The sequence below is a fragment of the Crocuta crocuta genome, unplaced genomic scaffold (genome assembly GCF_008692635.1).
Source record: "Crocuta crocuta isolate KB4526 unplaced genomic scaffold, BGI_CrCroc_1.0 scaffold431, whole genome shotgun sequence".
NCBI classification, from domain to species: domain Eukaryota; kingdom Metazoa; phylum Chordata; class Mammalia; order Carnivora; family Hyaenidae; genus Crocuta; species Crocuta crocuta.
Genome location: NW_027528859.1, coordinates 2470044 through 2497600, shown reverse-complemented (window position 1 = coordinate 2497600; position 27557 = coordinate 2470044). Strand labels below are relative to the sequence as shown.

The window sequence follows — 27557 nt, the reverse complement described above, 5'->3', positions numbered from 1 at the left end:
CTACCTAAAGTCCCTCTTTTCCACAATGGATATGAAATGACTTAGTAAGTTCTTAATGAGAACTAAGACTTAATGAGTAAGAAAATATAAATCAAAGCATAAAGTCAGTATATGGGCTATAAAGAATAGAAATATGCAAGGTCCAACTGTCCCAACACAGTTGTTTCCAATTGGTTCTGAGCTTTTTCAAAGCCAAGGTAAAAATGGAGATATAGTCAATTACATTGTTCTTCTCATTTATTTGTTCTCCACCTCCATGCCAGATATTGTTCAAGGTACTAGGAATACAAAGCCTTGTTTTCAAGAAGCTCCGATTCTGGTTAGAAGACAATCAATAAGCAAACATAATGACAGACACAAGTGCTATAAAGGAACACAAAGTATGGCAAAGGAACAGAAATGTTCTGATAGACTGGGTAATCAAAGAGGGCCCTGGATAAGGAGGAATTTGATTTTTTTTTTTTTACATTTATTATTGAGAGACAAGAGACAGACAGAGTAAGAATGGGGGAGGGGCAGAGAGAGAGAAGAAGACACAGAATCCGAAACAGGCTCCAGGCTCTGAGCAAGCTGTCAGCACAGAGCCCAAGGCGGGGCTCAAACCCATGAACTGTGAGATCATGACCTGAGCTGAAGTCAGACACTCAACCGACTGAGCCACCCAGGCGCCCCATAAGGAGGCATTTGAGCAGGCCCTTAAAAAGTCAGAGAACATCAAGGGGCACCTGGGTAGCTCAGTCAGTTAAGTGTCCGACTTCAGTTCAGGTCATAATCTCGTGGCTCATGAATTCAAGTCCCGCACTGGTCTCTGTGCTGACAGCTCAGAGCCCAAAGCCTGCTTCAGATTCTAGGTTTCCCTCCCTCTCTCTTCCCCTCCCTCACTTGCTCTCTCCTTCTCTCTCAAAAAATAAACATTAAAAAAAAGGGGGGGGGCACCTGGGTGGCTTAGTCGGTTAAGCGTACGACTTTCGCTTAGGTCATGATCTCGCGGTTCGTGGGTTCGAGCCCCGTGTTGGGCTCTGTGCGGACTGCCAGCTCAGAGCCTGGAGCCTATTTCGGAGTCTGTGTCTCCCTCTCTCTCTGATCCTCCCCTGCTCACACTGTCTCTCTCTATCTCTCTCCTAGAAATAAATAAAAATATTTTTAAAAAATTAAAAAAAAAAAGTCAGAGACATCCTATGTGAATAGCTGGAGAAAGAACATCCTAAGCAGAGAGAACAGAAGCTCTAGGGCAGGAATGTGCTTTGCAATGAGCTGGTGTGACCAGAAGGCTTTAAGGGAGGGACAAAGGTGAGGAGCGATGGGAGATCAAGTTAGAGACAGGCAGGGGCCCTGTAAGCAGTAGTGAAACAATTCCATTCTAGATGGATTAAAAAAACCATTGACAAGGGGACGCCTGGGTGGCTTAGTCTGTTAAGCGTCCGACTTTCGCTTAGGTCATGATCTCACGGTTCGTGGGTTCGAGCCCTGCATCGGGCTCTGTGCTGACTGCCAGCTCAGAGCCTGGAGCCTATTTCAGTCTGTGACTCCCTCTCTCTGACCCTCCCCTGCTCATGCTGTCTCACTCTCTCTCTCTCTCTCTCTCCCCTAGAAATAAATAAAACATTTAAAAAATAAAATAAAAAATAAAGTAAAAACCATTGACAAGTTCTAACTAAAACATGTACGTAGAAGAGGCCAATGGTGCAAAGGCCAGTTAGAAGACCATCAGAGCCATGCTCCAGGCAAGGGCTGATGGTGGCCTCAGCTGAAGTAGAAGTGGGTGAGGGGACAAGGGGATGAACTGAGGATATGGAATGAACAAGAGAGGCAAATGGATTTAGAATTAAACACTGGATAAGCAGAGATACAGCCAATAAAGTTGGGTCTTTACTGAAACGAGGGACAAATCAGGTAGGGGAAACTTAATATCAGGAATAACTTTATGAAAGCTAAATAATCTGGAAGTTTATGCTAAAGGAGGGGACAGGTAAATAACACTGTACTAAAATTAAAATCTTCAAAGATATTGAAAGGAAACAGAATGGAGGGCTGTGATCCTAATTACTTTAGAGTTAAAAAATATTTTTCTAGACTACTTTCCACAACTTTCTTTAAAGTGATTTTATCAATTGCTTCCATTTTCTCGTGGAAATATTACATGTGGTAATTTTGTTCCCAAAAGCTATCCGTAAAGAGTGACAATACTGTGGACCTTAACCACCATGTGTCGATGGGAACAGAGTTTATATAATGTTATGTAGTCACAGATCCAATCACAAGACCAGAAACCTCTCCCACTCTACCTTCTCAGGATTCTACACAGCGACAAGTCAATGGGGAGGTCTCCCGATGGCTGCAGCAGGGACTCGGAAAGGCCAAGTCCTCCAGGCAGGTGGGCGGCTGGTCTAGGGCAGCAGGTCCAAGAAGTAGGACCAGGGAACAGGTAAGAGGGCTCAGCAGGAATCCAAGGTAGGGTCTTAAGGCATGAAAGACAGCAACACAGGATGTGGCTGGGGCAAACAGCAGGGACAGAACCATGTGGAGTGAGAAGCATGATCGCGGGGTGACAGAAAGAAAGGGTAGTAGCAAGAAGAACAAAAAGGATGAGAGAAGAATGGGAGCTTTCCTCATGTCTTCTCCCCCTGCCCATTCAGAAGAGTAAAGCATGCACGGAAGGTGGTGCTCTGAAAGGGCCAGGGGGGCGGCTGGAGACGCTCCACTCCCCTCCTCTCACCGAAGGCCCCAGTCCTCTGACCAAGGTGTCTACACACACTGGGTAAGACACAGGGACCCTTAGCGGCTGTGGGAAGACAGAGGTTAGGAACCTGCTACTGAGAGATGGTAAAGGCCCACCAGGCCCACAGAAAGGAGACGACGTAGCTCTGGTCCATCCTTCCTGTTTATGGGACATATCAGAAATCTGATAAGCACAGGCTTCCCAAATTTCTTTAGCAAAATGGAAACCACAGAAATTTTAGGAAACACTCCAAACAAAAATCATAATTACTAAGAAAATATTAAACCCAATGGCTCTAATTATTGTTTTGCCCTAAATTTGCATGCACACATTAAACCCGAGCAGCCGAGAACACTGAAGTACGTACCTGCAGTTGTCACAAGTTGCCAAATCAAAGTGGTTCATGAGGTAAGAATCCATAAATTCTTTACCACATTCTTCACATATTGCATAATCAAATTCCATAACAGGTCCTAAAGAAAAGAAGGTTAATTCTTCAAGTTTCCTTTTTTTATGACAGAATGGTATATCTTCCCCTATCTTAAATTTGTCAGTATGCACTTTATAACTGACACAAATACATTTACATGAAAAGACAAAACATGGTTAAGTAGTCTTAAACTTATCTTGAAACTTTTTTAAGGAAAAAACTATCAACTCGTCAAATACTTTTGAACCCAAAACCTATGTGTGAGGTACTGGTATTAGTTGTATATTGCTGCTTGTAACAACTTACCACAAATTTACTGGCTAAAACAACACAAATTTATTAAGTTACAGATCTGTAGTTTGTAGGTCTGACACGGGTCTCAGTGGGCTAAAGTCAAGGTGTATGCAGGGCTGCGTTCCTTTCCAGAAGTTTTAGGGGACAATCTATTACCTGCCATTTCCAGTTCTAGAAGCTGTCTGCCTTCCTTGACCCAGGACTCCCTTCGCCCATCTCCAAAGCTGGCAGTAGCAGTTTCTCACATCACTCTGGCTTCTTCCATCATCACATGTCCCTGTGACTCTCCTGCCTTTCACTTTTAAGTATCTCTGTGATTATACTGGCCCCACTGGTAATAGACAACAGAGCCTAATCTCCCACATCCCAAGGTCTTTAACCTTAAAGATATCTGCAAAGTCCTTTTTGATATAGAAGGTAACATATCATGGGTTCCAATGTGATCAGAAGGTAGACATCTATGGGGAACATATCTGGCCGAGAGGAAGGAGGCTAGTCCCAGAGTCGGCGGGAGGGGCTGCTTATGGACAGGAAGAGGGGCACTGACAGGTAACATGGGAAGAGCAGCAAAGAGCACATCAACACTACAAGAGACAACACAGNTGTCCACCACAAGACTATAAACTTGAGGGCAGAGATCATATTTAGCTACATACCCTCAATTCCCAGCACAGAAACCACTCTGGGTAAAGCCCAATTTTTTTTAAGGACTTCAAACACCCAGCGAGGGATCTTTATCCCACAGAACTGGTTCTCCCAGCAAATCTCTACATTTTACTAGTGCCTCCTCAGGATGACTGCTACCACCAAGCCCCAGCTCTGAGCACCGCCCCAGCGCCCAGTGGGAAAGGCAGGGGGTTGTCACTTGTTCACAGTTTGTTCAACATCCTCCTACTGCTGCCTTCCCTTACCTACTTCCAACACCACAAGGTCACTCAATAGTCTACCATCCCTCAGTTCCAGGTATCTCCAAACTCTAACAAAAATATCACTCTTCCTTATAAAACATTAGAGGGGCATAGCTATAGACAAAAGGAAAAGCTAAAAATGATCTTCAAAAACCTGATTACAGAATGTGTTAGAATGGAGATAAACTGCAGTCAGAAATACCGGTTAGGAGGCTACTGCAGAGCATTATTAATCAAAAGCCATAAAATGTGCAGACATTATCCGAATTTTAAAAATTCTTCATGATGAGAACTTTTAAATGTACATGATGATTTTTCAATTCTGTCACTCCCTTTAAATTTACCGTGTGGAAGCTGGCAGTCTACTGTCCATGAGCGCCTTCCCTCCCAGCCATTCATTCATTCATTCATGTATCTATTATTGATATAGATTCATGGATTCCTATTTTTTTTTCCAGTGGTATGTAATTTATTGGTATCCTTATTTACTTCGGTGCTCAAATTATCTCAGATTTGGCCAGCAGGAGCCCCTCCAAGCTGGCTCCTATGTCCCTCTATTACATTCTGAATACTTACATATTACTGGCATTATAAAATGTCCCATTTTGTAGCCATCCTGCCCCAACCTTAGAATCAGCTACTTCTCTGAAGGACCTTGGTTCTTTTTAGTGGGGGAACAGTATCAGAGTCCAAGACCTGGACACCAGGTATGCTCACTGCTACTCGGCTATCTTTGCTTCAAGGCCCTTTCTATGGACAGAGTTAAGAAATAACATGCATATGTGTGTACATACCTACACACGTAAGAACCCATACATGCACATGTATCTTTTGAGGTATAAGTGATATACTGTATTAGTTTCACATGTCTAACATAGGGATTCAATATCCATACATATTGTGAAATGATCACAATAAGACTAGTTAACATCTGTTGCCTAGTTACAAAAATCTTTCTTATGAGAACTTTTAAGATCTAATCTCCCAGCAACTTTCAAATGTGCAGTACAGTATAATTAACTAGTCACAGTGCTGTACATTACATCTTCATGACTTATTTTGTAACTAAAAGTCTGAAACTTTAGATCCCCTACACCCCCACTTTCCCCTAACATCTTCCTGGTTATTCTGATGAACCTCTGTTCGAGATTATAAAAGCATTTGACAGGCTTTGCTTTATAGGCAAATGACTCAAACAAACCATTTTGATTTTCTCAGCTATGCTGAAGATCTTTAAAAATTAACAAAGAGGGACACCTGGGTGGCTCAGTAGGTTAAGCATCCAACTTCAGCTCAGGTCATGGTCTCAGAGTTTGTGGGTTTGAGCCCCGCGTCAGGCTCTGTGCTGACAACTCAGAGCCTGGAGCCTGCTTCAGATTCTGTGTCTCCCTCTCTCTGCCCCTCCCCCTGCTCATGCTCGGTCTCTCTCTCTGTCTCTCTCTCTCTCAAAAATAAACATTTAAAAAAATTAACAAAGAAAACTTGTTAGAAAATATTAATCATTTCCCCTGTTTTCTTCTACCCCCATAGGTCAGCCACATAGAGTTGTACAAGCTCCCCTGTGCAAAGGCATCTGGCCATGGGGGCAAACAGGAGCCAAAATGCATCCCATGACCACTTTTTAAGCCATGAACCCTGGCCCAAACTAAGTCAGCCCAGAAGATGAGGGCCTTTTCTAACTGGTCTCCCAAAGGAGACACACTGAAGGAAGTAACGGGGAGGACATGATGGCCAGTGGACCCACGAGCCAGACCTGGGCAATTAGAGACTCCTCACACCCTGCCCTGTTCTTGGAATGTACATTCTGCCCATCAGTCCCACGGTGCGAGCTTTCCAAGGACAAAGCCTTGGGAGAATAAAGCGTCATTGAGACCACGTTACCTGAATATGTGACTGAACCCAGTCAAGGCCTCTATATAAACTGTTAAGATGTGGCAGGTGGGTGCAGAGACCTGCTCGTCTTGAAGCCACCCAGGACAAGCCTCTCAAGTTCCCCTGCTAATTAAAGCTGCCACCTACCAATGTGGAGTGGCCTCTCTCTTTGGTCTCTCTTGCCCTCTGTATACCAGACCAGTTTGCAAACTAACACACACCTTTTCTAACTTCCACAAATTCATTACCAAAGTTCTATTTACAAGCAGCTGCCTTACCAGCAATGCCACATGCACACCTTAGTTAAGAAGGAAGGCCCTACAATAGGTTATCAATAAATATTTGTTGTGTGATCTGTTAAATAAAAATATAGGCTTTACAGCCCACAGCTGATTCCAAAATCTACAGAAAAAAGTTACAATGAGTCTTCATATCCATACAAGCATAGAGACTTTAAAGACCTTTTATTCCACACCTTCCTTCCTCATACAGGGCTTCTCTAAAATATTCTGATCAGGTGGTCTTTCAATCTCTGAACCCCTCCAACACTTTGCTATTTAGAGGCAGCAATTCACATAGAAAGTTTTTCCATTTCACAGAGTCACCATGAGGCTCACAGGATCTATGTGCCAACATTCTGTACGTGCAAAGTGCTAAGTATATGTAAGGCACTCCTTCATTATACTGCTGAAATCTCCCTCACCGTACTGTAATCGTCGCCCACCGTTCCAAGCTCTACCCTCGAAAGAGAATCACAGGGTGATCTCTCTTCCACAGCGGGGCACCTCTTGCACTTGTAGGCAGTCAGAAGTGTTCCTAAGTTAAACCCGACCAGTTTGACAACTGTTCCTCACATGTCAATTTAAGACTTCTGTTTTGACCACCCTGTTTTGGACACTATATACTTGTCAACATCCCTCTTACATATGGCACCCAAACTGAACAAATACTTTAATCCTTCAAGTCTCAGCTTCTGAAAAGAGTTTAGGCACACATATTCACACCAACTTGGCAAATATGTAACATTTCTGTTGCCACAGCTAAAACTAGAATGCATTTTTTCTAAGTTTATTTGAGAGAGCGAAAGAGAGAAGGGCAGAGGGAGGGGCAGGAAAAGAGGGGGACGAAGGGTCCAAAGCAGGTTCTGCCCTGATAGCAGAGAGCCTGATGCTGGGCTCAAACTCACAATCATGAAATCATGACCTGAGCCAAACTTGGACACTTAACCAACTGAGCCACCCAGGTGCCCCTAGAACGGGTTTTTTAAGCCTCGCCAAGGATAAATATATACAGATACATATCCCACTTTTTTTCCTCCAAACAAAAGAAAGAAATGTCCTAAATTTTATCTTTTGGGTTGTAGCCCCTCATTTCAGTCTATCTAGATAACTGAGTATTCGATCAGTGAATATATTGGCTATCCCTGCCTATCATAAAATAGAGAGCATCAACCCCCAGTATACAAACCACAAGTTAAATTAATTATTGCCAAATCTGTTTAATTTTTAATCTACTAGCAAAAGTGCCAAACTTTGCTAGTCTTATAAAGCTAACCTGCTCACTGACTATAAGTATGCTATTATTTAACACCAGTGTGCCAAGAATTATTCATGTTCCTTAAAATGACCAATCTAGATTCCTACTTTCTGGAAATACACTTTACCTGGCTGATGGACAACTTTCCCAATTGTACGTTGTTCCTCTTCTTCCTCTTCTAGAATGAAGCCGCCTTCTGTGTCAATGATCTTTGGGGCTGCTTTTACATTAGCCATGCCTATAAAAAGTAAGTAAAAGTGGTCAATGACTTAACTAAGTAAGCCCATAAGTTCCCTTGTGCATAAACAGGAACTTTCTTTAAATTTAACAGATACCAAACAAGAAAAGGATGTCCACTATTAACACTTATACTCAACATTATACTGAAGGGCCCAGCTAGTGGAAGATAAGAACATAAAACAGGCACAAAGGTTGGAAAGGAGTAAAACAGTCTGCATATTCTACATACATAATCATGTCATCTGTGGATAAAGACTGAATTATGACATATGGCATGAAAAAGACTGAGAAGAACTTGCTTAGAATGTGGTGCTAAGGGTCTGGGGTAAGAGCAAGGTGTAGCAGAGAGAAACGGGGCTCTGTCTTGGCATGACCAAGGATCCTGCTCAAGCGATGGTCCTGACTCCTCCAGCTGCTCTAGTCTTTTTCATGGTCTGTGTCCTAGCTCTGAGAGAGAATGAAGGTGGTACAGTACATGGAAATAAAAGTACTGCAAAGATCAAAATCTCAACACCAAACCTAACTCTTGTAGCACAGCGGGTTGTACACCATGTTACAGCACAGTTCCGTTCCTGGGTCAGTGCCTGGGAAACCTTACAGAATATTCATTCTACCTGGTTTTCTGTGACCAGAAGTTTTATAGCAGTTTATTGTTCTATTATGCACCCGCGTTCCACAGCCATTTAGGACAGATCTGCAAACCTTTATGAAATCACAAATATTAATGCAAATGAACAACTTTTTGTCCCAACTCTGGAAAGTCTCAAGTTGAGAAAGGAATAAAAAAAAAAAGGACTAGCAAGGATGAGACCAGAACCTTTAAAAGTGGCTGGAATTTGCAGATTCAGGGTCAGTATAAAGACATGCTGCCAGCCCCAGACTCTTGGCATTCTTCCTTACTTCTGGATGATGAAAAGGGCCCTAAAACGTGCTCAATTATTCACACAGTATGAGATATGGCTTTTCAAACTTCGTGTTACAGAGGTGGTCCTAAAGCGCACATCAACCAAACTACATTGTGGTACCCTGGGGAAGATTATTACTTGGCTCCAGTGTAAACTTACATGACAGAAACTTACGCACGCACATGACAGACCTGCAGTTAAGGGCTGCCCTAAGAAAGGGGGAAGGTAACATTTAGACAAAAATGGCACAAAAATAACAGCCGATCTTCCTAAAATTGAAAGATTCCTGGCACAGAAGAGGCTATCGGTAGCAAGGAAAGGCCCTGAACACAGTATCAGATGACCTCAATTCTAGTCCCGATTAGCCTGTTGCATTTGCTCCTCTGAACCTGATCAGATCCCTTTCCTTTTCTGGTCCTCAGTTACCACTTGGTGAAATACCAGTACCAGTTCCTGCCCTAATTATTTTCCAAGCGAACAGAATCAAATCAGCTAACGTGAAAGATGTGAAGCACAACAAGCGCCACTCCTGAGCCCCAAGAAGGCAGGAGCTCACGTCCGTTCGCCTCTCTTGGTGCCCCAGCACGTAGCAAGCACGGTGCCGGGTCCGGAATATGCACTCAATCGCCCTTTGCTGAGTGGATGAATTCGGGAGCGGTGCAGAATTATTCGTGCAATGGGTACAAGTCTAAAAGCTTTATACGAGGACTACCCCTGGGGCTGCCGGAGGCACAGCAGGAAGGGAGCAGAAAGGGAAAGCTGAGGCGCCCACCGACACCGGCTGGCACGCCTGACGGCGAGGGCGGCTGCTTGTCCAAGCTAAAAACAGCAGCGCGGCCGCCCAGGTGCAGTGAGAAAAGCCCGGGGTCCAGCGCGGACCGGCCGGTGGTCGCGCACGGCCCGCTTTGACACGGCCCGCGAGGCGGACTCCCGGGACTGCGGGAGGACATGAGCACAGCAAAAGGGCAGCCGACGCCACACTCAGAACTTGGTATACCCGGCCCGCCAGAGGGAAGGGGCAGCGCCGCCAGGGCCCAAACCTCCGGTAGCCGCAGCCGCCGTCGCCGGGTAGGGCCGGGCCGCCAGCCGGGCCTGGCGCAGCATCAGCGCCCGCTGCCTCTTCCGCTCTATGCTCGCCCGCACCGAGGCAGGCAGCTCCGCAGGCTGTTCTGAAGCCGCCGGCTCCGGCGAAGCTCCCTGGGCCGCCGCCATGTCCAAGTTCCCCCAAAGGGCCGAGGACCTAGCCCCGCGCAAGCGCAACGGCGCTCCGAAGCCTTCCCACAGCCCCGCGGCGACGCCTGCACCGCCTCCGCTTCGACGCCACCGTACAGCCTTCGAGAAGGAGAGCGCCTGCGCACGTTGAGGAGGCCAGGACGTAAGGCACGGGCGGTGGGCGGGGCCTGCGCACGCGTCGGGGAAGCTGCGTGCTGGTAACCCAGTAGGACTCCGGCTGTAGTCAATTTTCAGTACCCGCTCGTCCTTAAAATAATAGTTTCGCTTGGTGGTTCAGAATATGGGCTTTGGAGTCAAAACTGGATTAAGGTCCAGTTCTGACACTGACCACTGCGTGACCTTGACGAACAAGTTACTTAACCACAGTTTCTTCAGAAGTAAAACGACGATAATTATGGAACAATCCCAGGGTTGTTGGAAAGATCAGATGTAAGGATTTTCAGCACAATGCCTGGCATATGGAAAGCTTCCAAAAATAAGGGCAGCTGGTAGTAATAGTAGCGCCAGTCAAGAAAGACCGATAGATGATTCATCTGACTGTACTTTGAAAGCATGGCCTAGCGGACAGTCTTAGATTTGAATTGAGAACCCCTGGGTTCAAACTCTCACCTGCTGTGTGACGTCCGGCAAATGCACCACCTGGTATCAGAGCTGGTATGCGTGAACTTAGCTATCTTTTCCATGGAATATTCCTTCAGTGTGGGTGAAATGCCACCAGGTAGACTGGGTTTGGATTTGGGCCAAATCCTGGCTTCCCAAAAGTGTATGGCAAATGGAGCATTTTGTAAGACACATTGCATGCGTTTCCAAAAATGTATGCTTTTTTAATTATTATTACAAATGAAATTTAATTGAAACCAGAAAAGACTATGTTCTAATTACTGCATATTACCATTTAGGACTAGTTTTCAGAACAACCTGACAGACTGTGGTTTCACACCAGAATTCAATGGTTAAAATTTGAGCAGCACAACGTAGTGGTTCTAATCTATTGAATATATATATATTCTATATATATTCTAATCTATTGAGATATATATATACATTCAATAAGCTGGAGAGCATCATAAATACCAGATAAGTGCTCAGATCTTCTGGTTAAACTGGAGATGAAGACCTCAAGCAATCCCTGTTCCTTTTCCCCTCAGATTCCTTTCTCTCCTTATCCACTGACTTTGTCCAGGTGACAAAATCTTAGATTGCATAAGCACAAACAACAAAAGAAAAAATTAAATAAATTGGACTTCATCAAAATGTAAAACTTTTGACCATCAAAGAACACCATCAAGAAACTGAACAGATAACTCACAGAACGGTAGAAAATATTTGCAAATCACATATCTGAAAAGGTCTAGTATCCACAATATATAAAGAACTTTTATAACTCCATAACAAAAAAAGGCAAATAACCCAGTTTTTAAATAAGCAAAGGACTGGGGCACCTGGGTGGCTCAGTCAGTTAAGCGTCCAACTTCGGCTCAGGTCATTATCTCACAGTTCGCGGGTTTGAGCCCCATGTTGGGCTCTGTGCTGACAGCTAGCTCAGACCCCAGAGCCAGATTCAGATTCTGTATCTCCCTCTCTCTCTGAACCTCCCTTGCTCACACTGTCTCTCTCTCAAACACACACACAAATAAACAAAAACATTAAAAAATTTTTAAATAAGCTAAGGACTTAAATGGACATTTTTCTAAAGACAATATACAAATGGCCAACAAGCACATGAAAAGACAGTCATCACTAGTCATTAGGGAAATGCAAACCAAAAACTTAGTGAGATACCACTTTACCACCATTAGGATGACTAGAATTAATAAAAAAGACAGAAAATAACAAGTATTGGCAAGAATGTGGAGACATTGGAGTACTTATACATTACTGGTGGGAATGTAAAATGCTGTTACGGAGAATAGTTTGACGAGTCAAAAAGTTAAACATAGAATTACCATATGAGGGGCTCCTGGGTGGCTCAGTCGGTTGGTTAAGCATCCAGCTCTTGATTTCAGCTCCAGTCATGATCTCACAGTTCATGAGATCGAGCCCCGTGTTGGGTTCTGCACTGACAGCAGGGAGCCTACTTGGGATTGCCTCTTTCCTTCTCTCTCTCTGCCCCTCCCTCACTTGTGCTCATGTTCTGTCTCTCACTCTCTCTCACAATAAATAAGTAAACTTAAAACAATTTTTTATAGACTTAACATATGAGTCAGTAATGCCACTCATCCTGCTTTAGGTAATGTTCTCCGGCTTAAGCATATATACAATCAATAAACTAGAACCACTCGCTTGTGCTGCTCAGATTTTAAATGTTGAATACTAGTGTGAAACCTAAGTGTGCCGGATTGTTCTAAAACTCTATACCCCAGCAATTCCACATACCGAAAAGAATTGAAACACAGGTGTTCAAACAAAAACTTGCACGCAATGTTCATAGCAGGACTATTCAGAGTAACCCAAAAGTTAAAGCTACCCAAATAGCCACCAAATGATGAAAGCAAAAACAAAATGTGATATGCCAGTACAAAGGAATATTATTCAGCCAGAAAAGGGACAGAGTAGTGACACATGCTACAACATGGATGTATCTTGAAAACATGTATTCCTTCTATATGAAACATTCAAAATAAGCAAACTCATAGTGACAGAGAGCTGATTAGTGGCTGCTAGGGGCTGAGAGGAAAGGGGACAGGGGAATGACTGCTTAATAAGTATGAGGTTTCCTTTTAGGATAATGAAATGCTCCGGGAACTAGCTAGTGGTGACAGTTGCACAATACTGTGAATGGACTCCATTATTACTAATGGACTGGAGTGTCAAGTCCCCCTTCAAGGGGGCAGCTACCACTCCAGCTCCTGTGGGTGGTTGCCAAGACAGAATTTGGGCCCACAGTTGCCAGAATGTCCAAGGAAAATAACCACTTCTCAAATTTCAATGCACATATGAGTCACTTGGTGATCTTGTTAAAATGCAGATTCTGATCCCATAGGTCTATGGTGGGACCTGAGATTGTGCGGGGGCTGTAGCTCCCCCACCCACACTTTGAATAGTGAGGGTCCAGCTCTGAAGTTCTCAAATCTGGGTGCACACTGGAAGCACCTGGGGAGTTTAACTAACAGTGATGCTTAGGCCACACCCCCAGACATTCTGACATCATGGGGACAGGGCACCATCACTCTAATAGGTAGCAGACTTCGAAAGCCAACATCCTAGATGACCCTCTAGATTTCACACAGCTCTAAGAGCCTTTCAGGCTATGCAGTGTTTCTGGAGAACAAGGTAACAGTTCTTTTCCCAAGGTCACCTTTTGAGAATACCTAGCCTGTAGAACCACCTCCCCAACAAAGCATTCCAAACGTGAAGGATGTGGACCATAGTTCAGATGCTGTACAGGCATTTTGTAACTCTCGACAACCTGTTGGATTTCCTTTCACCAGCAACTCCCTCTTCTTTGGCGTCCTGACCTTTATTAGCAAGTTTCCGGTAATTGGGTCTGAATTGTTAGCTGATGCCTCAACCAGGCTAAAATGAGACTCCTCCTTTAGCGAAAGAAAGAGTGCATGCCCCAATCTGTACATCACACACGGTCACAGAGGCTGTAGGGCTTGCCCAGAGCATAGCAGCATGAGTCATCTTGGTGGGGGTACAAAAGGAAAACAGGCAAGGAGAATAGACCAGTGGCTGTGTTCCTGCCTCTCCCCACACAGTCTCTGGAAAAACCTGTGACTACATCTATCTTCCTGCTTTGTACCTCTCCTCTCCCAGACCAGCCGTGATCCTGGCTGAAAGAGGGGTAATTAACAAAGCACAGAAAGACTTGAAAGCCCCAACCAGAGCCTGCAAAAGAGCAGACAGGCAAGAATGGAAGTCAGGAAGGGGAATGAGAAACTTGGCAGTGTTTCCTGACAGGGCCTCCTCTCTAAGAGCATTACTGGAGTTATTCATGCCTGAGATGACAGGATGTGAACATATTTGCCTTTATTATCGAGTAAATAGTACATGTGTGTGGCTTTCTTTTTAATTTTTCCCCTGGCTCCCCAGGGCTTTACCCCTTAATGTGGTCACTTTGAACATCATTGGCATAAGTTCACTACAGAAGAACATCTGTGGCAGGGGGCACGGCAAGGCGGGAAACTGTCTGGGACAAGGATGCAGCAGCTCAGAAATCAGCCTCGCCCTGTTGGTGTAAGCTATATTGATTCAGTAACCCAGTAAACGCAGTCTCTTTTGGTTATGACTGACCCTCCTGGAGAAACGTCAATTTCAACATCCCTCAACCAAAAGATAAAGGGATTGAGGCAAAACTATCATTTTGGAACCTTGGTCAATAATATGTGTGTGCAAAGAGATTTAGAAGACATCTTAGAGACTCACAAGGATTTTCTTTCCAGAAGCAGTAAGGAATGGTAAGGCCCAAGTGATTCCACTTCGTATAGGGCCTAGGAAAAATGACTGTTGGGACCGGAAGTCCAAATCTTTTGCTAATCACAGACCAGCAAGGACAGATCTCTACTTGGCATTCCTCAAATCCTGAATATGGTCCAGGGGACCTTGCTTCTTATTTCTTACTGCCACTTCCAAGAAGCCTACCCTGACTCCCACCCCTGGCTGTCTATGAACCTTCTATGTACAGGCTGGTGTTGTGGCACTTACTTGCCACATGAGAGGTGATTCCTACCTCCCATCCTTACTAGATTATCAGGTTCTGGAGAGCTGGGACTGCCTGATTCTTCCCAGTACATCCAGGGCCTCCCACAGTGCCAATCACACAGCAGCTGCTCAGTACATATTTGCAGAATTTATAAATAGAATGAATAATGTTAAATAAGCCTAGTTGGAGGTCTCACCAGCACTGAAACTCAAGATGCAAAGCTGAACCCTACAACCACTATAAGGCCAGCTCTGGCCTGCCCTGCTTACACAGGTGTAGGAAATAGTCTCCTCAAAACAGCCCAAACCGTTGCTGTCCACCTTTATTTATTGCAATAATAATAATAATGACAATAACAATAGTAAACACTGATACGGCGTTTACTGTATAGTAGGTGTTTCTTTAAGCATCTTGAATTGATCAATTCTCTAATTTTCATAACTACTCAATGAATATATTCACTAATGTCAGTTTGTAGATAAGACAACTAAGGCACAGAGATGTTAAGTAACTTGTTCAAGGTTCATAAGCTAATAAGTGACAGACCAAGGTTCAACCAGGCACAGACCAGCCCTGGCATAATATTCTCCACCACTCAAGTGTAAGTCTCTAGATTAGAACAAGTCTTCCTCTTACTTCCTCCACTAGTATTTGTTCTGCCTGAGTTAGTACAGAGCTGGCAATACCCTATGCGGGTAACCGAGTGGAGCAGACAGGGCTGTCTCTGCCTGAGGCTTGGTCCTGTCTTGCATAGGGGACAGAGGAGGATGAACGTGGTCCAGGGTTCATCTATTATGTGGATGAACTCCAATCCACATAATGGGGTTATAGGCTTGTGGTTTCCTATTTTCTTATTACCCCCCACAATTGGGGTTTTCCTTTCAATTACCTTTATAACAAGTGTGGCTGCAGCTTCAAACCACAAACCACTCATATGTTATTGGCAAAGACTTCTTCTAATACTTATAGTTCTGTTAAGCAGATGAACTGTTTATCACCAGGTATACTTGTTTTCACAGTTTTTATAATGTTTGGAAATGGGCTGTTTTCTGGCCCCCATCTCTGCTCTGGTCCCGCCGCTACTAGCCTAGCTTAGCTCCTATCATTTCCTACCTGAACAGCCTCCGACTGCTCTCCCAACCTCTTGGCTAACCAATTCTGATCCATCTCCCACTTGGCCTTATAGTTTCATCCTCCTAAAGTACAGCTTTGACCATACCATTCCTCCGCTCAACGATCATTCATTTGTGCCTAGTTGAGACTGGCTCTACCCCTGATTAGCCTATGACCTTGAACAAGTTCCTTAACATCTCTGAGCCTCAATTGTCTCGCCTATAAACTGGGATTAGTGAATATACTCATTGAGTAGTTTGATTTTTTATAAAATCAATACCCATTCTTGGAAGTATGGATCCATAAGTCAAGTATAAAATCAAGTGTGGTAAGTGTGGAGCCCTTCATTTCAGTTCAAACATTCTGTCAGGGTGTTTGAGGAAACACCCTCCTTCCGCATATGTCGGAGGTGGCATCAGATGACATGCAGGACTTTGCTCAACCTTCAGTGTCTGTGATTTTCAGTCTAAGTAGACGTCTCTTGAGAAGCGTTCATGAAAAACAATCTGAAGGTCTTGGTGTCCCCAAAACTCTATGTGAGCCAACACGCAACATGACCGATCGAAAGAGATAATGTGAACGGAAGGGACAAGAACAAAAGCAGAGCATGTGGATTAAGGGAGACGTCTGTCCTGCTCTTTTCAGCTGCTTACACCACATCTGGGGCTTGTGCCCACTTCTGGACAACACCCACAGAATCAGTGAGCCAGCGTGTGCCCAGGGTGCAGAGGAATAGGAAAGCCTATCATAGGAAGAAAGTGTTGGAGGGACCATTTCAGAAGATTCCCGATCAAGGCGCCACTCTCCACAGGGCTTCCCTGGGCAGAGGGCAGAGGTGTGGTCGGCTGGGCCTTTACGCTCTCACCTAAGTGGCGAGTCACGGCGGCCTCACTGGGTATGATTTCTTCTCACCTCAGACCACCAAACCCAGGACCACCTTCACAGCCTGCCCCAGTGGCCCTGCACCCCTCAGAAGTTGAACAGAAGTGGCCACAGGGTGAGAGTCTGACCCAAGTCAGACTTCAGGGACAAGAAGGTACCAAAGACTCTATAGTATAACAAATCCAGGCTGTTGTGGAGTCCACGCTGGTAATGAAAACAAAAATGAAAACAAAAATGAAAAAAGTTGAGCACTTGCCTTTTATTTTAGTTTTTAATTACTCATCTATTTAATTTTTAAGTAACCTCTACACCCAACGTCGGGCTCGAACTCACGACCCTGAGATCCAGAGTTGCATGTTCTACCTCCTGAGCCAGCCAGGCACCCCAGACACTTGCCTTTTAAATGTATAAAGATTTCCTCACTGCCACAGAGAACTATGTTGTGCCCTATTTTTCCTAAAACAGATGACTTGGTCTCTTATGTTTCCTTTTTCGATGAAAGCCTGATAAGAAAAATATGTTAGTTTTTGTTTTTACAATGGGAAAAACAAGAGCACATGTGCAATGAGAAATGGCATCACGGTCATCCTCATTGCAGGGGTGACAGTGGCGAGCTGAGGGGACAGTCAGCAGGACTGCAGCAGGCCCAATGAGACCAAGCCTTCCACTTTGTTAAAAAAGGAGTTAAGAATATGGGGGTTTATGTGAAATCTTCCAATTTCTTTTTTTTATGTTTATTTTTGAGAGAGAGAGAGAGAGCAGGGGAGGGGCAGAGAGAGAGGGAGACAGAGGATCTGAAAGCGGGCTCTGCACTGAGAGCACAGAGCCTGATGAGGGGCCCAAACGTACGAGCCATGAGACCGTGACCTGAGCCAAGTCAGACGCTTAACCAACTGAGCCACCCAGGTGCCCCAAAATCTTCTAATTTCTAAATGCTGATGCTGATGTTCAGAAAACATCACACAAGCTTAAAATCCCTCTACAACATGTCTGCTGGAGTCTTCCTGACTCTGCCTGTATCCCTGGGTTTGGCACTCACACCCATAAAAGCAGCCAGCAGCCACAAAAGTTCCCTGTGGACTGCTCTGACTGCTAGCAATGAACTCTTCAAATTCAATGGAAATCAATCTTTTTATAGTACAACAGCTCAACCATTCCTGGCCCGCATAGCTTCTAGGCCTCTGGTCTCTAGGCCATTCCATTCATTCATGCATGAATGCATTCACTCATTTACACACACACACACACACACACACACACACACATGCCAACAGGGTGAGCTCCCCATGAGTGGAAAATGTATTTTATCTGAGTCCCTCGGCGTCTCCTTCCCACATGGGGCCTGCGTGGGAACATTCCAGCCTCCCTCTTCCTCTCCTGGATGAAGGCTGACTGCGGGAAGAAGCTTCCTCCTGGATCCTGTGTGTGAGATTCCTTCCAGCCAGTAGCCTGGTACTGGCAAGCAAGTGCATGGTGTTTACTGGGTCTGTGGCCCTGGGCAAGTCACTGATGTCCCAGCCTAGGCCTCCCCATGTGTTAAACAGGGGTGTTAACCCCCCACTTCATGGCATATTTTGAGGTACTTATAAATCATTTCTTAAACGGAAAGTGCAACACAGGTTGGTGATGGGTAGTATTGACATGGAGTGAAAGGAAGCTGGAGTTCCACAGGGCTGGGTTTGAATCCAGGCTCAGCCACTTTGGGCAGCTTATTTTATCTCTATGAGCTTCAGTTTACTCATCTATAAAATAGGGATAAAACTGCCTACTCTACAATCCTGTTCTTTAGATTGTAAATTAGAAATAATGGTGCCTGTTGAAGGAGCCAGGGAAGCGGTAGCTACTGTTGCTGCTGCTGATACCACTAGAGGGCACCAAACTATTCCATAGCCGAAACCGGCCTGGAGTCCGATCCACACGCACAGGAAACCCTGTAAGGCTGCGGGGGACCCACAAGTATGTAGATTTGCGCACATGTTCTCCTTTTTTATTGGAAAATTAGAAATTGCATTTTACACTGAACTATTTGGGGGGATCACTTATTAACAAAAGCAGCCTAAAGTCGGGGGAAGAGCACCCCACAGAGGAGAGCTCTAGGGACTCGAGTCTGGTCCTTGCCCTGCTTCTTGTGCTGTGTGTGGACCACCTTTGGAAGCGGGAGAAGGTTGGACCAGGTGATCTCCAAGGGCCCTTCCAGCCGTGTATGACCAAGATTCTGAGGCACATACATTTCCTGAAACAGCAGGTGGGGGGCGGGATGGGGGAATGGACCAAAGGACCCCTGGATGCCCTCGCGGGGGCTGGGATTTGCTGATTTACACACACAGTCAAGGGAAGCCCCGCAGGGCTAATCCTGGCCTTACAAAGGAGTGCGGTTAGAGCTGTCGGGTGGTGGCGATGTTTTTCTGCGGGCGCACACGGTGCTTATCATCTTTTGTGCAGGCTACTGCCGAAGCCGGGAGACCACCCAGCCTGACAAAGAAAGGAATTCTTGTCTGCAGTTGATAGCCCTCAGGTTGACGGCTTTCCATTTGCCCCGGAGGCTGTCACTCACAGAACAATGGCAAGGAGCTGGGTGGCTCTCACCTGAGACTGGCTTTGCCAGGGGGCAGGGGTGCGGAACAGGACTGGTGGGGTGGGGGTGGGGGGCTGTTGTCTCTCCTCCCAGGATATGTAGGCTCTCAGATCACTCTGGACTGCATCAGATTTGCTTGGAGAGGCTCTGGAGAGCTGTTTTCCCCGTGGATGGTTGTCTCACTCTACCGATCAGAAAGCAGGAAGCCCTGGGGCGCCTGGGTGGCTTTGCTGCTTAAGTGTCCGAGTTTGGCTCAGGTCATGATCTCACAGTTCACGGGTTTGAGCCCTGCTTGGGGCTCTGAAATGACAGCTCAGAGCCTGGAGCCTACTTTGGATTCTGGGCCTCCCTCTCCCTCTGCCCCTTCCCCGTTCACACTCTGTCTCTCAAAAATAAATAAACCTTTAAAAAAATTTTTAAAAAAAGAAAGAAAGCAACAAGCCCTGAAGATGTTACTTTGTTAAAAAAAATAGTTACAACGAATTACTGACACACACACACAACATAAATCAATGTCAAAAGCATTGTGTGAGGTAAAAGGCAGACATGAGAGCACCGACCGTATGATCCCATTTCTAGGAACTCCCAGAGCAGACAAAACCATCTATGTGATAGAAATCAGATCATCGGCTACTTCCTTAGGTGAGGCAAAGGCTGATTACAAAGAAACATGAAGGGACTTTCTAAGGGTGGAAACGTTCTAGTCTTAAGCGGTAAGTACATGGGTGTACATGCCTTTGGAAAATGCACTGAACTGTGCCCTTAAAATCAGTGCATTGTACTGTACAGAAAGTATATTTCAATAACACTGATTAAAACTGAATTGCAAGAAATACTTATAATGACTTTTCTCATTCTCAAAAGAAATACATGTTTATGCCAGAAGACTGAGAAAATACAGATAATTTTTTAAAAAAAGAAAGAAGGGCCATCCATAATCCTATTACCCAGAGGTAAACATGGTTATCAACTTGATATTGATAGTATGAGACCCTTATTTTCACAGAAATGAGATGATGCAGTTTGTGATCTGCTTGCTTGCTGCATTGAATTGACAGTATAGGCACAAAGTTATAACCTTCTGTACCAAAAGTTACAAAAGAACATAAAGTAAAAAAAAAAAAATCCCTCTCCCAGAAGCAATCTCTCCCATCACTTACTTGTATATTCTCCTGAAAATGTTATATATTTACAAACACATATGTGTTTTTTTCTTAAGAAAAAAAAGCACACTATATACACAGCTTGCACCTATATTAACCTGTATTTTAAATATAATATGATAATATTAATTTTATCTGAGAATAAAAATGTTATTAATGACATCTTTCCATGTCATTAATTTTTGTGTCATTTTGAAGCAGACATTTGATTGAAGTATAACAAAAACCAGAAATATGCAAAAAGTATAAAGGTAAAGCTCAAAGTGTTTTCACAAATGGGATCTACTTTTTATACACAGCACCGACATAAAATAACAGATCATTACCAGCACCTCCAAAAATCTTTTGGACCCTCTCCTAGATACTGCCTCCTCAACCTCAAAAGAAACCACTATTCTGCCTTCTCATTTCTAATGAGTTTTGTCTGGTTTTTGAACTTTATATGATGGAATTATATATTTATTCTTATGTCTATATTCTTTCACTCAACAGTACAGAGATGAGATTCATTCATGTTGTTACATACAGCAATAGTTCATTCACACTTCCTGTCACATAGCATTCCTTTGTTTAAATGTATCACAATTTATTTATCCATTCTATTGTTGATAGACACATGGCTTGTTTCCAGGTTTTGCCTATTATAGCTGCTATAAATTCTTTAGATGTCTTTTGGTGAACATATGTATATATTTCTGTTGCATATAAGCTTAGACGTGCAAATGCTAGGTCATGGGGTATGCAAATGTACAGCATTAGTAGAAAATACCAAATCATCTCCAAAATGGCTACCCCAATTTATACTCTTGCCTGCAGTGTATGAGAGTTTCAATTGCTCTACATCATCACCTACAACATCAGTTATAATGGCTATAGAGCATTTCACCATAAGGATATGCCATGCTTTATTTTACCTGTTTCCTGTAATTCAGGGATTCTTAACTCTTTTTGTGGCATACACACACTGGTGCTCTGACAAAACTTGAGGACCCCTTCTCAGAATATGGCCTAGTAAAAATATGTGCTTCCTTGTTAACACACTAACTCATGACCTCTAGCAGCAGGGCTTATAATCACAGGAACCTCAAAATTTCAAAATAAGCATAAAAATGTCTATTGGCCTTTGGTGCTGCTTCTCCTATTGGCATTTGCCAATTTTTAATGATTTTTTTTTTTTTTTTGTAAGTAATCTCTCCACCCAACGTGGGGCTGGAACTCACAACCCTGAGGTTAAGAGTCACAGGCTCTCTCCACTGAGCCAGCCAGGCACCCTGGCCTTTGCCAATTTTTAAAATGGCTTATTTATTTTCAAATTTGTATGTAAGAACTGTGTATTACAGATATGAACCACCTAGTGAAATGTTACAATTTTTTTGTCATTAGCTTTACCTTTTATGTTTTTTATCATAGCTGTTTATATATTTTAAATAATCACCTTACTGAGAAATAATTCAGATGGCATAAAATTCACCCTTTTAAAGTAAACAATTTAATGGTTTTTAGTCCATTCACAGTTGTGAAACGATCACCATCATCTAATTTCATAAGATTTTCAGCACCCAGAAAGAAACCTTGAACCCATTGGTTGTCATTGTCCCAGAAGCATCCCCCCAGACCCTGTACCTCCTGGTGCATCTAATCCAGTCCCGTTTCTATTCTAGATAGAATAAAAGGAGTTACCTATTCTGGACATTTCATATAAATACATGAACACACACAAACTACACATACAATATGTGATCCTTTGTGACTGGCTTCTTTCACTCAGCATGTTTCCAGGATTAATCTCCGTTGTAGTGTGTGTTAATACTTCATTGCTCTTTATGGCTGAATAATATTCCATTGTATGGACACTCCAGATTTTGTTTATGCATTTATCACCTGATACACATGTGGGTTGTTTCTACTTTGGGGCTATTATGAATAATGCTGCTATGAACATTCATACAAAAGTTTTTGTGTAGATGTATTTTTCATTTCTCTTGTATATACCTAGGAGCGGTAACTCTGTAACATTTTTGAGGAACTGCCTGCCATACTGTTTTCCAAAGTGGCTGCAAATATCTATCTACCTACCTATCTGTCTATCTACTTATTTGTTTATTTATTTAGCACAAACAGGGGAGGAGCAAAGAGAGAATGAGAGAGAGAGAATCCCAAGCAGGCTCTGCACTGTCAGCTCAGAGCCCGATACAGGTCTCAAACTCATGAACTCTGAGATCACGACCTGAGCTGAAATCAAGAGTTGAATCCTTGACTGACCGAGCCATCCAGGCACCCTTAAAGTGACTGCATATTTTTTAAAGTCCTGCCAGTAATGTATGAGGTATTTATGGCTTGTTTGTTTTTTACATTTATTTTTGATAGAGAGTACACATGGAGGAGGGGCAAAGAGAAGGGGACAGAAGATCTGAAGCAGGCTCTATGCTGACAGCAGCAAGCCCCATGTGGGGCTCGAACTCACAAACCAAACCCGCAAGATCGTGTCCTGAGCTGAACTTAGACACTCAACCTACTGAGCCACCCAGACACCCCTGTTTCTGGTTTTCTAATGCATAAAAATTTTAAATTATCCACATCAAAATAAAACACTGGTTTTCTTTATGGTCTCTCTTTGAGTCATTCTTAGAAAGGCTTTCACCACTCCAACATTATAGAAATAGTCTATATAAAATATGTGTATTTTTTTCTTTTAGTATGTTTGTTTGTTTGTTGTTAATTTTAAAAATCTAAACAACATTTGGGATCTACTTTATGCAACCCCAGGTCTTCCTACCTTTTCTGCCTCTTTGGTAGACTTTTTAATCCATCTGCCTTATAATTAATGGCAAATTTGCCCAGATCCTAGCTTCACTTGTCAGTCTTCAGAGGTGTGCTGAATTGTTACTGGAATCTTTTCTTGTTTCTTCAGAAGTTTTTATGGCTATTTCAGATACTTCTAGCCTTTTTTTTTTTTTTTTTTTACATATTATTTTTAAAGAAAGTGCTCATTGGAATGCATTGTTTCTCAGTGGTGTAAACATTGTATCAGAATTGGAATAAAGAGGCTGTGGATGGTGTTCTAGACACACTTTACCTCATGGGTCTTGTCTTTTCCCACCTTTGTTTCCTAAATTTAGAGGGCATGGAAACCCTGTATGTGGTGAGCAGACAGACTGACCAGGTAAGTGGGAAAGGGGCTGAGGGAGGCTGGGAGGAGCCTAGGAGTGTTTGGGGAGCATTCATTAGGTTTTCCAGCCGTTCCCGCTTTCCTGCTCTCCCCACCAGCTCGGAAACAGAAAGCGGACTGTTTCCACCAATAATGGTACAGCCAAGCCTCACATTTCCTACTTTTCATAGCATTTCTATTCAGTTTTATCCTTCCCACAATCTTGGAAGGCTAGACAGGACCCAGGACTCCTTGGCTCCATTTGACAGATGAAGAAATAGAGGCTCCAAGAGGGTAAATGCGGAAACCGTAAGGCTAGGACATGGTAGAGCTACATCGTCACCACCCAGGGCTCCTGACTCCAAGCCTCAAACACCCCCGTTCAGCAGGGAAAGAGGGCCAAAGGTCTGGGGTGTGTACACACACAGCCCTCCAAAGGAATGCCGGGTTTTGTGGCTCGGGTTTTTCTTCCCGTTTCTAAGCTCACTTCGCATGCCAGCCAAGGGTGTACGGCTGTGCGTAGGGGGTGGAAGGGGGTGAGTTGCAGAGTTGCATGTCGTTCCTAAGCCACTTTATAAAGGAGGTCAAAGCACGGAACCTGCCTGGGATGAAGCTCACAAGTCCCTTCCGGACTTCTGCTGTCTCATCAGAGCCGAGCTTCCGCAAGGGAATGACTCTGAACGAGATTCTACCTGCCGGTGGGAACTAGGTTCAGTGCCTCACGCCCTGGCTCCTTGAGTGGCTTATTGTGACCTGCACGTGTGCTTCAAATTCATAAAACACCCTCTTGTGGCAACAGAGATAGACAAACTGCTTCTTGGGCTCGAGACGAACTGAGAAAGATGAAGTCCTTGCATCCTATGACACTGCGCATCCATCCTATGACACTGCGCATCCCAATGTGAAGTGTCCTTTGTGAGGGATTAAAAAAAAGTTCCAGGCAAATGCCACTTTTTGCACACTGCTCTTGGAGAGTCACAGAGAAAATTAGTATACTTAAGGCTCCAAGAAGTGGTGCAAGGATGAGGCCTGTTGAACACGTTAACCTTGGGTATATGCGGCATCTCCAGCCCCGGGACCCTTCACTCCGGTAACATCCAAGACTTCTTGTGATCAACAGTTTCATGGAGCTTTGCATAGTGTTGTTATCGAACATATATTTCTATTACATGCATGTGCTAGTAACAATTGCCATATTTTCAATATTGAGACATCCCACCACTAGTTTCAATTTACAATGTGAAGGAGGCTGACAATGTTTTGGAGTCTATATAAATGCAGGTCAAATTCTATTACAACAAAGTAAAAAAAAAAAGAGGGTGTAAAAAAAAAGAGGCTGCAAATTCTTTTACTTTCATGCTGTGCTCTTAAATGTATCTAATATTCCTTGTTGAGTATACTGCTTTCAAAAAATGAATAGTTTTTGATCACATACTCATTTCTATTGTATAAGAAGTTTATCGCAATATATTTTCACCTATATTGCACTTACTAATGGACTCAGACTTAGTATTTCTATTAATAGACATAAAACATTTTACTTTAAAATTCTTAAGGGGAAAAATAGTTGGGGAGAGGGAAGGAGGCAAACCATGAGAGACTCTCAAATGCTGAGAACAAACTGAGGGCTGATGGGGGTGGGGGAGAGGGGAAAGGGGTGATGGGCANAAATAGTTGGGGAGAGGGAAGGAGGCAAACCATGAGAGACTCTCAAATGCTGAGAACAAACTGAGGGCTGATGGGGGTGGGGGAGAGGGGAAGGGGTGATGGGCATGGAGGAGGGCAGTTGTGGGGGTGAGCACTGGTTATTATATGGAAACCAACTTGACAATAAACTATTTAAGAAAAAAATGTTTTAAATTCTTCAGTGTTATACTATACTGTCATTAATTTTTTTTTAAGTTTATTTATGCACACGAGCATGGGAGAGGCAGAGAGAGGGAGAGAGAATCCCAAGCAGGCTCCATGCTGTCAGCACAGAGCCCAATGTAGGGTTCAATCTCATGACCATGAGATATGACCTGTGCCAATATCAAGAGTCAGAAACTCACCTGCCTGAGCCACCCAGATTCCCCCATCACTAATTTTCACTAAAGTTATGCATGTCATTTTCATGAAAATATAAAAAGGAACTTTCCCTTTGGGGCACTAATATATTTCTGAATAGAATCTTTTTTTATAATAAGAGCAATTGATGAGCCCTTTTAAGTTTTTTAAAAAATATATACAAATGCTGATAAAAGTCCATTATCTATTCCCTCAAATACAACCACTGCTAACATTTTCATCTTTTGTCTATGCATATATAGTTTTTACATCATTGAGATCCCACTCTGTCGTCTCTTTATTGATTTAACATTACAGCAAGGATATTAGCATTTGTGTGGTTTTGTTTTTATTTTATTTTATTAGTGTTTTAAGTTTATTTATTTATTTATTTATTTTGAGAGAGAGAGAGAGAGAGAGAGGGTTTGAGCAGGGGAGGGGCAGAGAGACAGAGAGAGAGAGAGAGAGAGAGAGAGAATCCCAAGTTGGCTCCACACTGTCAGCACAGAATCCAATGTGGGACTCAGACTCACGAAACGTGAGGTCATGACCTGAGCAGAAACCAAGAGTAGGATGCTCAACTGACTAGCCACTCAGGTGCCTCCCACCCCCGCCGCCTTTTTTATCTTAGCGAGAACACGCAAGCAGGGAAGAAGGGCAGAAGAAGAGAAGGAGAATCGTAAGCAGGCTCCACACTCATCACAACCATGAGATTGTGATCTGAGCCAAAATCAAGAGTCAGACACTCAGCCGACTGAGCCACCCAGGTGCCCCTAGCATTATTTTTTTTTTATACTCAATGAATGTATAAATAAAGAGAACAATTTAAGATGAGACTCCCTACCTTCCAAGAGATGTTGGTGGTTTCAATTATGCGGGACCCAGAAGAGTAACTACGATGTCCACACAGAATGCAGAGAAATGTGGGGCTGTCTTAGACGATGATCGTGCATGCAGTGAAGTAGCATCTTGGCCCCCGCAGTGTCCCCTCTCCATAGTTAAGTCCACTTGGGTCTCCCTGCAGGCTCCTCCCATACCAGGTGCTGAAACCATGCCTTCCCTAGGTCAGATGTAAGTCAAAGGGCCAAGGTCAAGGAGGGACTGATGAATTCTCCCATTAAGTAACAGAACATGAGATAAATGGCCTTCCTTCAATCATCAAGTTTTGCTTTTCCTTTTCTCCGAACCTTGTGATAAAATGAATACTTGTACATTGTCTTACAGTCAGAATTTATGGTAAAGTACATAATCTAAGGTAGTTGAGACTTGGAGGCTTCAGTGATTTGGCCAAGTCCCCCCTTTGGCTGGGAAGGGGTAGTTCCCAGAACCCCATCCCTCTGGCGTCTAACTCTTTGGACCTTCTGCCTTTCCATGCAGACCTGCACCCCTGCTTCCAAGCAGGCATAAAAGCCCACGTAAAATGTGAGACAGAAGTACAGCTGTCCTTGCCTGGGTGGAATCAGAACATATTTCAATCCGATAGAATTAATGGGCTTATTGCAAAATCCTCCTAATTCCCCAGTCAAGTCATCTGAGCCTGGGTTCTGGGTCCTCTATCGCTCGGTTTTTATCTGACAGACGCTGACAGATGTTGCACATTGAGGATAAAAAAGCGCGCAGGGCTGGGAGGTGGCTTTGGCTTTCATAATGGCCACAGGTGTTCCGGTCCGCCTTTTGGCTCGCCCCTTTGTACACTGCCAGACGACAAAGACGGATGATGAAGACCGGTTTACCTTCTGAGCTTTCACACAACCAGAAGGATTTGCTGTGAGGGGCAGCTTTCATTGGCTTCTTGTGCTTTCGCTGGGAAAGCTGGGCTCTCAAAAACAGCTCCAAAACTCTGAACCA

The 27557-nt window shown here is 43.8% G+C and overlaps 1 protein-coding gene across 7 annotated transcripts in view; it reads right to left on the bottom strand.

The window, feature by feature from the left end:
* XPA (XPA, DNA damage recognition and repair factor) overlaps positions 1–27557 on the bottom strand; it is a 72939-nt gene that overhangs the window by 14536 nt on the left and 30846 nt on the right. For 5 of the 7 annotated variants that reach the window (XR_013333196.1, XR_013333197.1, XM_077756131.1 and 2 more), the window contains exons 1-3: positions 9945–10222; positions 7887–7997; positions 3087–3192 (exon numbers count right to left, since the gene is read on the bottom strand). Coding sequence is in view for 5 of the 7 variants with exons in the window: in XM_077756131.1 (XP_077612257.1) it covers positions 3087–3192; positions 7887–7997; positions 9945–10116 (389 nt within the window). In the remaining 2 variants the exon portion in view is untranslated. Of the gene's footprint in view, positions 1–3086; positions 3193–7886; positions 7998–8816; positions 9270–9944; positions 10223–27557 lie in introns of those variants that run through there. The other 2 variants (XM_077756133.1, XM_077756135.1) reach the window with 2 other exon arrangements.